We start from the raw sequence: 10,822 nt of genomic DNA, 5'->3' as shown, positions 1-10,822 counted from the left end.
CCTTCCTCTTCCTTCCTTCCTTCCTTCCTTCCTTCCTCTTCCTTCCTTCCTCTTCCTTCTTTCCTCTTCCTTCCTTCCTTCCCCTTCCTTCCTTCCTTCCTCTTCCTTCCTTCCTTCCTTCCTTCCTTCCTTCCTTCTGCAGTTCTTAAGTGAGCCTTGCTTAGCAACGTAAACCTTTGGGCTCAATTTCATGTCGTAAGTCAAGGACTCACTGTAAGCTCTTCTCCAGCCAAGGAAGTTGGGAAATTGAGAATTTTTTCCACCAATCCAGTGCTCGAATCCAACCACATTCTCTCTTTTCCTTTTCCAAAGAGACTCCTCTCCCTCCACCTCCGATAATTTCAAATAAAGCATCTTACGGGGCCATCCTGATGCAGCAGTATATCTCACTGTGGGAACTGTTGTCGGGGATGGAGGTGAGTCATCCTCCAGGGAAGCCTGTGCTCAGATTGGCTAGATGATGGGACTGGGAACAACAAACCACAAATCACGGCTGGGGTCCTTATTAAAGAACTCAGAATAAATCTCAGCCTTTGGATATCACTGGGCTTTGAAACTGCTGGTGTGAGATGGGTTGATAAAAGGCACACTTAAAATGGAGTCGCTGTATTTATATGCAGATATAATGAGGGGCCTGTGGAAGTTAAGTTGCTTGAAAAATCATTTGCAGGGTTAAATATGCATGTTTGAACGAGTCCTCGATCCTGTCCTTCAGGTCTGTTATTTAATGCCTTTTTAGAACAAGCAGGACAATTCTGCATCCCCGTTAGATGATTTTGTGTGGCATTTGGGGGAAAAAAAACCCTTAGCCTAGTTGTCTAAATTTTGCAACATTCAACGTGCCACAAACCTTTGCTTCTCAGCTGAAGGTTTCGGAAGAAAATAAAAAATACCGTTTCTTGATTTAGTTCCTGCAAGCAAGCACTTGATGCTTTGCTTGGTGCCTTGCATTGTTTGCGTATCCGAATCGATCGCAGATCTCCAAGTGACGAGGGGTTTAAGTCATGTTCTGTGTGTGAGCAGGAAGCCAGACATTAGCCAGGCCTGTGATAGAATTGGATCTTTGTTGCTTTGAATGAAGTGATCCATGTAGGATCCATTAATGGTTCCACTGGAAGAGGAGGTGTTATGAACACATTCACATGAAACCAAACTCTAAAGGAGAATATTTGTGCCTCAGGGTTGAAATGAGAGGTCTTTGGTGCTCTCTGAGTTTGGTTGTTTTCTTGCAGATGTTTCGTTACCCAGCTGGGTAACGTCATCAGTGCTAGCAGGGAGTGGGGTTTGCAGAGGGGAGGAGGAGAAGAGGAGGAGGAGGAGGAGGACGGTGATGACTGTGGGTTCCTTGGTGCTCTCTGACCTTGGTTGCTTTCTCGCAGATGTTCCATTACCCAATCTAGGTAACTTCATCAGTGCTAGAAAGGACTTGTAGGTAAACAGATAGTAAATCCCACTCCCTTCTAGCACTGATGATGTTACATAGTTGGGGTACTGAAATGTCTACCAGAAAACAGCCAAGCTCAAAAAACACCAAGGACCCTCCAAGCAAACTCTACCCCTGTTTATATTTTTATTCTTTTCTCTCCTTATCGTCAACGTCGTGTTAGCTTATTATGGAGCTGTGTCTGTTTCATGAACCCATGAAGGGAAAAAAAAACAACACCCCACCTTATTTCTTAGCAGTTGCTGTTAGGATCCTGTTCTGGTTTCTCTTCTGCAGATTGTGAAGTCAGAATACCCCATCAACATGGAGAACCTACCAGTCAACAATGGCAATGGACAGGCCTTTGGCTACACCCTTTATGAGACGGTCATCCTTGGCGGAGGAATGCTGTATTCGCGTGACTACATCCGAGACCGAGCAGAGGTGAGGATGGATGTGCGAGATTTACTGCCTTTTTCTGGGAGGGAAAAGCTGGCTAGATCTTAGTTAACTCATAATTTACTCTTGGATCAAGGTGACTTTCGTGGAGTGAACATATTGAAGCTCTGGTGACTTCATAATTACCAGTTGCTCTTGTCATTTGGCCCTAATTGCACACACAATTTTCAGTTGAGTTCAGAAGCTTGGTCTTTAGTATGGACTGCCCTGTCTAGACCATGTTCTAAAAGGCTTCCCTTTAACTCAGGGGTCTTCAAACGTGGCCCTTTTATGACGTGTGGACTTCAACTCCCAGAATTCTTCAGCCAGCCTGGTTGGCTGGCTGAGGAATTCTGGGAGTTGAAGTCCACACGTCATAAAAGGGCCACGTTTGAAGACCGCTGCTTTAACTATTGATCCACTGAGCTAGGTTTGAATGCCAATTACCTACTGAAGCTTTAAAAATACAGAGAGAGGTTTGCTATTACAATTTACAGAATACCTTTAAAAGTAGAAAATATTTTTATTTTTGTGGAGCAACTGGATGGTCATAACCTGCTAATTGTAACTACTGAGGCTGAATAATCCAGGCTTTTTAATTAATTTTCCCTCGTTCTATTTGCATCTATAATCTGTTTAAATGATTATAGTAACACGGCTACATCTAGTGCTTGGATCCACAACTGGAATTCTCCCCAGGTACTTCTGCTCTTTTCATGTTACAATGTCTAAATCCTCCACTAGTTTCCTGATTTTTGTGAAAGTTAAAAGAATCTATTTTTTTGTCTGCTTTTTTTTTTCTCCTGCAGGTGTTTATTAATACTCGATATATTGGTCACCTTGATTACAACGTACAGGAGCTGTCCATTCCTAACAGGCAGGTGAGCAGTTAGAAAAAGCAGTTGGATTGGCAGGCAAGATTTTTATTTGTTTTAACCTTATTTTACCTTTTTAAGACAAGTTTATCAGAGCCAGTGACCAGCTTTGCTGCCAAGCTTATTCAGATTAGTAAGCGATCACCTATGCTAGAATAAAATGTCTGTAGAGTCAGTTCTTGAAGGATGCAAGTATAACCTACAATTCACTAGCTCAGATGTCCCTATCCCGGTTGTAGTCCTCAACTTACAACAATTTGTTTAGTGACGGTTCAAAGCTACAGCGGCACTGGAAAATGTAACTTGTGACCGTTTTTCACCCTTGCGACCTTTGCAGCATCCCCATGATTGTGTGATTTTTCTGATTTTTCCTCTTCCAAACATTCGGGTATTTCCTTTTTTCTTATGCCCTGCAGGGATATAGACAGCTGCAAATCTTAGTAGAGAACTGTGGCCGAGTCAACTACGGNAGATTTGGGGGGGGGGGGGGCGAGAGCTCTCCTTCCAGAAAGCGGGTGCCGCGACTTAACGGGTTCATCTGATGCTTCTAAAACGGTGCAAAGTAGTCCTTGAGCCCAAAATTGATGTTGCTAAGTGAGACATTTGTTAAGTGAGTTTTGCCCCATTTTACACCTGTTTCTCAGCTCTTTCTGAACCGGGATTGGGTGGACCCCGACGTCTGTTCGGGGAGGGTGGCGGCCGGCCGTTGGTCTTGGAAGCCGGTCCTGCCTCCCCTTTGAAAGGCGATTCATCAGCTTTGGCCGTTCACCCTTGTTTCTCTTGCAGGCTTAATTGGCGACATCGTTTTCAACAAAACCTCCTTGAGGAACTTCAAGATTTACAGCCTTGAAATGAAACCGAGCTTCATGGAAAGGTTCGCTCAGCGAATCTCGCCAACGACACACACACCCTCCCCACTCCCGCCTCCCCCCCACCCACCCCCTGCTTTTTCGTTCTGGTTATTTGTTTTCCTCTTTCCTTTGTTTACTGGAATTGCACTTGGCTGAGGTCCAAATCCTAGCTAGCAGCTCCACCCGCCAGCAATCTGGCACCTGGCAAAGAATTGGACTGGTAGCTCCCAAACGTGCAGAGCCGCGCAGTGGCCCTTCTTAGCAGTGGGCATTTTTCAATATAATTTCCCCCTTTCACGCCAACTGGCACCGCCAGTGCTGATAATGGTTTGATAGATACAACTAGAATAGTCAGGCTAGAAAACAGGAGACTCTGAGTTCTGGTCCCCCCCCCATCTTCCCCAGGCATGAAACGGGTGACTTTGGGCCAGTCACCAGGAGACAGTGAGTTCTAGTTCCTCCTTAACCATGAAAACCAGCTTTGTGACTTTGACTTTGGGCCAATCTCTCACAACAAGGTTGTTGTCGTTGTGGGGGAGATAGGAGGAGGAAGGCACATTAAATATGTTTCCCACTTTGAGTTATTTATAAAAAAAAAACAGTAAAGGCCGGATATACATAAATAAAAGTTCCCAAATTACTTGAGCTTTCGGGATAAACATCAGCACTCCTCTGAAGTGGTCCTCTTGTAACTGACCATGAACAAGCCAAGTGGGCTTGGGCTGTGTCGTGTTTTGAAACTGTTAGCTGGAGAACCAAAGAAGCAGTCTTGTCTTATTATTGATGCTCTCTGAGCTTGGTTGTTTTCTTGCACACATTTCATTACGCAAACTAGGTAAGATCATCCGTGCTAAAAGGGAGTTGAGTTTGTGGAGCCGGGGAGAAGGAGAAGGGGAGGAGGAGAAGGAGGTGGAGGAGTGCTAGTCAAACTAGGTAACTAGTTTAGCACTGATGATGTTACCTAGTTGGGTAATGAAGCGTCTCAAGAAAACTCACCAAGCCCAGAGAGCACCAAGGACCCCTCATATCAACTCTGAGCTACAAATATTCTCCTTCATAGGTCGTTACTGTTTCCTGGTTACAGTACAGGGCTGGCGTAATTTTGGTCTTCCTGTTCTAAGCCCTCCTAAAAGTGGCAGGGGGGCACTTCAAGGGAGGGAGGCTGGTGGAGGAAGGAAAGGAAGAAAGCACCAGTACTAGTCGTCTAGAGGCCTCTGGCTTGATAATAGCAATCACAGAGGTAGGCACTTCAAAGCTGTAATAGCTGGGAGGCACCCTTGAGGCCATCAGTTCCAACTCCTGCTGCCTGCAGAAATCCGTATAAATGCTAGCTTGACAAATGGCTCTTTTGTTCTTTCCTTCCTCTCAAAATATCCAGAGGGGGACTATTTTGATCTAGTTAACAATCCTCAGGAAGGTACAGACCAATTTGGCATTCAGCCCCCCCCACCCCGATCCAAACAGTTGAAATTTGTTGTCAGCAGGGATGATGGTTTGAACACCAATTCACAGAACACAACAGCTGCAGACGAAGTTCCCAGAATTGTAAAATACCACAATGGCAAAAGTTAGAAGGAGCCACGCGGCAATTAAACACAGCCTCCTGCTTAGCGCAGGGATCCAAAACGCACCTGCCGGATGGCTGGCTGAGCTCACCTTGAAGGTGTTCATCAAGAGGAGCCCTTCACCTCTATCCGTCGCTGGTTACTTTGGTGAACATTTCTTAGTCGTTCTGTGGGGTCTTTGGTGCCCTCTGAGCTTGGTTTTCTTACAGACATTTCATGACCCAACTAGGTAATGTTATCAGCACTGATGAGGATACCTAGTTTGGGTAAGGAAACGTCTGCAAGAAAACCACCAAGCTCAGAGAGCACCATGGTCCCCTCAAGCAAGATTTAGCTACGTCAGGACTGATAGGGGTTGCTGATGGATTTTTCTCCTGGAGATCCCTTTGAGGAATCTTTCCTTTCTCCCACAGTCTGCGTGGAGCATCTCCTTGGAGTGCCATCCCTGACAGCGCGGTGGGCCCCGCGTTCTTCCGAGGAACACTCCAAATACAGTATATGCCCCAAGATACTTTCCTGAAGCTCGAGGTAAGTTGTGTAAAAAGAGATGTACAGATGTAGGATAAACCTCGCTCTCAAAATTTCTCCCAGAGGTCCTTTAGGATAGAGGCCTACCACCGTTCTGTTGAGCCGTGGACTCAACTAATGGTACTGGAGGACACAGAGGTTAACTTGCAAGCCTACTTTATAGAGTTATGCAAATTAGAATATGCACATGATTGGATAGGTCTGGTAGCCCTTCATGTGTTTGGTGAGGTCAGTGAGAGAATTAGGGCAGAACTATGTGGTGGCGGGGGAACAAGTTATTTCATGAACCAAGTTTGCTTCTAGGGCAGTGTTTCCCAACCTTGGCAACTTTAAGATGTCTGGACTTCAACTCCCAGAATTCCCCAACGGGCTATGCAGCGGAAGTCCACACATCCTAAAAGCTGCCAAGGTTGCGAAATAGTATTCTAGGGCAAGGGTCCCCAACCCCCGGTCTGTGGACCAGTACCGGGCTGCGACACGCCAGCAACCGGTCCACACAAACAAGCAAAGCCCCATCCGCGGGATGCAGGCAGCACACAAAACCATACACCCTCCGGTCTGCGGAAAAACCTCTCTCCACGGAACCGGTCCCTGGTGCCCAAAAGGTTGGGGACCTCTGTTCTAGGGAGTTACTTTTATGGGTTCCTGTTATACTCGTCTCTGGCCTGGTTCTCCCAGATTGATCAACTTTCTTAGCCTTCTAACGTTTTGTGGATTGTTTCTCAGTCACTGTGAAGGTCATTAGGGTGGAGACGTCCTTGTGGTGTTTTACTTGCCCAAATCGGCAACTTCTTTTCTCTTCCATGGAGGCAAGAAACAGAAAAACCCTCTGTTTGTAAGGATCCTGGGATTCTTTCAGGTTAGCAGGAACGTTCGTTCATCCTCATCCAACTTCACGAGTTGCAGAATTGACAGGAATATGCGTAGTCGGCTTGCACAAGGACAGTCAGCCCTCTGTGGTCTGGATTTATTTAATCCTGCTTCTTCTAGGTGAAATTTTCTTAATTGCGCCTCAGTTTGTGTGCCCTATCAGCATTTTGTGGTGGTGGGGCACCAGAAGAGAAAGAAAACAACTGGACGACCAATTGTATGTTTCCAGTTAGTATTCTTTCCATGCAGTTGAGATTGACCTGCTGTTCTGTTAGATAAAATGTGTTGACAACAGTCTAAAAGGCGAGCTTTGCTCAGAATACTTAATTGTAATGAATATGCATTTGTCTTCTTCTTTTCTTAGTTTTTGCAGCAGGAACTAGAAAAATATGTTGGCGCTTCTAGCACCGCTGCAGTAGTTTCACGTTTCATCATTGGTTACCTGTAAAGGCACTAGATCCATTGCACAATGTTGACATCTTGATCCACCGTAGTGAGATCCCCTTTTGTGTTTCCAGGGCTGGGAAAAGGGAGTTGTCTTTGTCAATGGCCAGAACCTGGGTCGCTACTGGAAAATTGGTCCTCAGGAAACCCTCTACCTCCCGGGAACCTGGCTCCAACAAGGGTACAACGAAGTGAGTCGCTTGATTTGAACCCTGTTCTCTTTTTTTTCATGTCTCTCAATATACTCAGAACCAGTTTGGTCTAATGGTGAAGATACCAAGTTAGAAACCAGGAGATTTGGAATTCTAGTCCCACTAGGCGTGAAAGCTGTTTGGATGATTTTGAGGCAATCACCAGGAGATTGGAAGATTTAGTCCCGCTTTAGGCATGAAAACTGGCTGGGTGACCTTGAGCCAATCATTAGGAGACTGAGTTCTAGTCCTACCTTCGGCATGCAAAGTGGCTGGGTGACTTTGGGCCAATCACCAGGAGACTGGGAGTTCTAGTCCTGCCCTAGGCATGAAAACTGGCTGGGTGACTTTGAGCCCATCACTAGGAGACTGAATTTTAGTTCTACTTTAGGTATGAAAGCCAATTGGGTGATTTTGAGCCAGTCACTAGGAGACTGTGACTTCTAGTCTTGCCTTAGGCATGAAAGCCAGTTGGGTGATTTTGGGGCAGTCCCTCTCTCTCTCAGCCCAACCCACCTCACAGGACTGATGTCATGGGGGAAATGGGAAGGAGTATGTGCAGAATTGCCCCAAAGGAGCTCATTCTTTCATCTGAGCAAGGTTGTTCCTTCTCTTCTCTTCTCTTCTCTTCTCTTCTCTTCTCTTCTCTAGATCATTATATTTGAGGAGCGTCTTGGAGGCCGTATCATCCATTCCACAGATCTGGCCTTCTTGGGAAGGGTTCAGTATGTGACCTGAGCTGTTCCTGATTGTCCCACCCTCTACTGATAGTAATGGTTAAGGTTATGCTTCTTAACTGATTGTGGGAGGTCAAAGAGTCTCGAGGCAGACCTTCCTCCCTCCCATTGTGAAAACTGTGCCCTGTATCCTTATATTTTCTAGTTAAGGGTGGAGTTTGGCCAAAGAAGGCCCACCTGGTGAGTTAATTTAGGAGGTTGACTAAGCGTACTTGAAGACAGATGCCCAGGTAGCTAGGAAGGTTCTCCCAAAGGAACTCAACTTCACTACAAGTTCTTGTGTCCTGCAACACTAGATGCTAAGGACCTGACAAAGGAACGAATGTCCGCAAGTCATGGGAGATCCGATGGATTGAAACCGCCGATCTGCAATGGTTTGATCGGGATCCTCCTTTAGATTGTGGCTGGAAAAGGAATGTCTTTGCATCTCTAGTAGTCCACGTTGGGTTTTTTTACACAATTGCCAGTCTTAACTCCCTGATCTGGTTGTTGGGCAGGCTGTGGAGGAATGTTGTTTTTACCGCTTTGCATTCCTTGGGTCATTCCAACCCAGATCTTAAAAGGAAGGAACGCCACGTTTGGGCCACCAATGGGGACATCATGCAGAGACAGTGGAAACTACATTTCAGTGACATGCCACGGATTTTGGGGGGAGGGGGCTGGAATTGGGCTTCTTCCAAGCTGCAAGGAACGCCTGTAACATCTGAAGCCCCTTGCCCCACGCCCCTTGCAGTTTTCCCCAGCTGAACCACAGGTTCTTGAGGTCACAAACCACAAAGGGTGAATGCTGGGCCAGGGGTGGGTGGGATTGGGATGTATCTTTACACCAAGACGTGGCATGAACTAATCTATTGCTAAATTTTAGGAGCACCCTCTGGAGCCAGGAAGGAGCTTCAACAGAAGCCCCCACGGGTAGAACCCCACCCCCTTCCCAAGACCAGCCCAAAACAGTGCTGTTTCAGAAAATAAACACGTCCCAGCAAAACCAAAAACTTCTACACAATGCTCCCCAACTAGGTTGAGATTCTGCGCAGTGTGCTTCGGTCCTTTGCAAAAGGTGCCCCACCCTCAGCAAATTGGGACTGCAACTCTTGATATCCCCAGCCACTTTATCTTTCTGGACTGGGTCTCGTAAGGGGCACCGGTCCCAGTCTGAACAGAGGCCTCTGCTTCAGAGATAATCCTCAGATTATGACCGCTTGCATTGAGAGTCAACTCGGCCACCTCTCTTGCTTCTGAGGGAGGGTCTGGGGGACTTGGGGATTCAACCTGAAGGCGTACTTGAGTGCGTTGCTGAATAATTAGTCAAAGGAGAGGAATTGGACCTGTTTTAAAAATGACCTTTTTCATGTGCTTTTTTCTTTAAAAAAGAGAAAAGGCAACATGGATGCATTCCCCAGTAGGATGCCCTCCAGGGCTTTGAGGCACAACCTATCACCCCAGAAGGCCAGTGGATGATGGATCTTGTATCCCTATCCTTGTGGGAAGCACCGGTTGGAAGAAGCTGCTGTAAGCCATAAACACCCAGTCTCTGTGCACCTTGCTGTCTCTTCCTCCTTCCATCATTAATCAAAAACTCAGTTTCTCTGATGGAGCTAAGCGTTGTGTAGCCGTGGGCACAATTGGTGTCAGTGTCCTCCTCTAGCCAGCCTGCCATTGGTTGTGTCTTGCAGGCCCAGACCCACACCCAAAAGAAGTTTGGCACTTGCTTTTCCAGCAATTGTTCAGGTTTATCATCAGGATGCAGTTGAATTGTGATCCTGGCCCTCTCCTTTACAGGTTAACCCTCCAGCACAGGTATGTCCAACCTTGGCCACATTAAGTGGCTGGTTGGCTGGGGAATTCTGGGAGTTGAAGTCCACAGGTCTTAATGTGGCCAAGGTTGGAGACTCCTGTTCTGGAAGGTTAACCTGTAAAGGGGAGGGCCAGGATCACAATTCAACTGCATCCTGACAATCAGCCTGAACAACTGCTGGAAAAGCAAGCGCCAAGTGATGTTGAGGTCTTTCTGGCTGTTCAAAACCATTTTTCATTCTATTTATGAAATTAACTGTATGAAATTGAAAATATAAGAAGAGTGCAACTGTAAAAACAGAAGCCAAAGTGGTGGGGGGGGGAGCCCACCCTTTCCACCTGTTCTGTGCATCCTGATAGCAAAGATTTGAACCTTTGACACATCCTGAGCATATCACCGCCTGCCCTCCACCACATGCTCCGGGAGGAAATTGGGATAAATCATTACAATTTTCTTTTTGGTCTATGATTTACTGCAGCCTGGCAGAGTTTTAGTCATACAGTGGAGAGAGAGAGGAAGGGTGAAAGAAAACACACACAGACACACCAGCAGAAAGAATGGCGATTGAAAAAAAACACGCGGTGCTGAGAAAACCAAATTTCCTTTTTTTAAAAAAAAAAAATGCTTCTCGTTTCCCCTTCAATCAAAGGTTTGGGCTGGTGTTCTGTTTTGAAAGGCGGTGACTATAAATTCTGTATCGTTGGATGTGAATTTTACTCAAATGCTGTTTTCTCTTCCCCCACCGACACTGACCCGGGTTTTGAATTTTTTCATCAAGTCGTCTTAAGGCCTAGTTGGTTTGTTGGTTCGGTTTTTTCCCCGTGTCTGGTTTGCTAGATATTTGTAATAAAGGGGAAAAAAGGAAAAAAAAAAGAAAATCTGTCTCTATTATTATTATCTTATTGGTACCATGTTTGTTTTCCTTATTGCGAGAGGTCTGCCTTTAGTCCCAAGCATGATTTGAGTCCACCCCGGCTTACGCATCTTAGTCACTCAGGTGAAAGGTTAAAAAATAAGCCTATTTTTTTTGCTGTACAATTTTACATTCCTTTCCTTTCAGCCTGAAGATATAGTTGTGCTTTGCATTTTTAAATGTGTGTAAAAG

The 10,822-nt window shown here is 45.9% G+C and overlaps 1 protein-coding gene across 1 annotated transcript in view; it reads left to right on the top strand.

Annotated features, from left to right (window-relative positions):
* GLB1L2 (galactosidase beta 1 like 2) overlaps positions 1 to 7,923 on the top strand; it is a 27,819-nt gene extending 19,896 nt beyond the window's left edge. Inside the window, 8 exon segments of the mRNA XM_029285332.1 lie at positions 313 to 400; positions 1,684 to 1,867; positions 2,671 to 2,742; positions 3,153 to 3,231; positions 3,523 to 3,610; positions 5,566 to 5,680; positions 7,069 to 7,185; positions 7,837 to 7,923. Of these exon segments, the coding sequence (XP_029141165.1) occupies positions 313 to 400; positions 1,684 to 1,867; positions 2,671 to 2,742; positions 3,153 to 3,231; positions 3,523 to 3,610; positions 5,566 to 5,680; positions 7,069 to 7,185; positions 7,837 to 7,923 (830 nt within the window).
* Positions 7,924 to 10,822: the final 2,899 nt, after the last annotated feature.

Source organism: Protobothrops mucrosquamatus, unplaced genomic scaffold (assembly GCF_001527695.2).
Source record: "Protobothrops mucrosquamatus isolate PMUCROS unplaced genomic scaffold, P.Mucros_1.0 scaffold1523, whole genome shotgun sequence".
Lineage (NCBI taxonomy): Eukaryota > Metazoa > Chordata > Lepidosauria > Squamata > Viperidae > Protobothrops > Protobothrops mucrosquamatus.
This window is presented reverse-complemented; position numbering and strand designations above follow the sequence as displayed.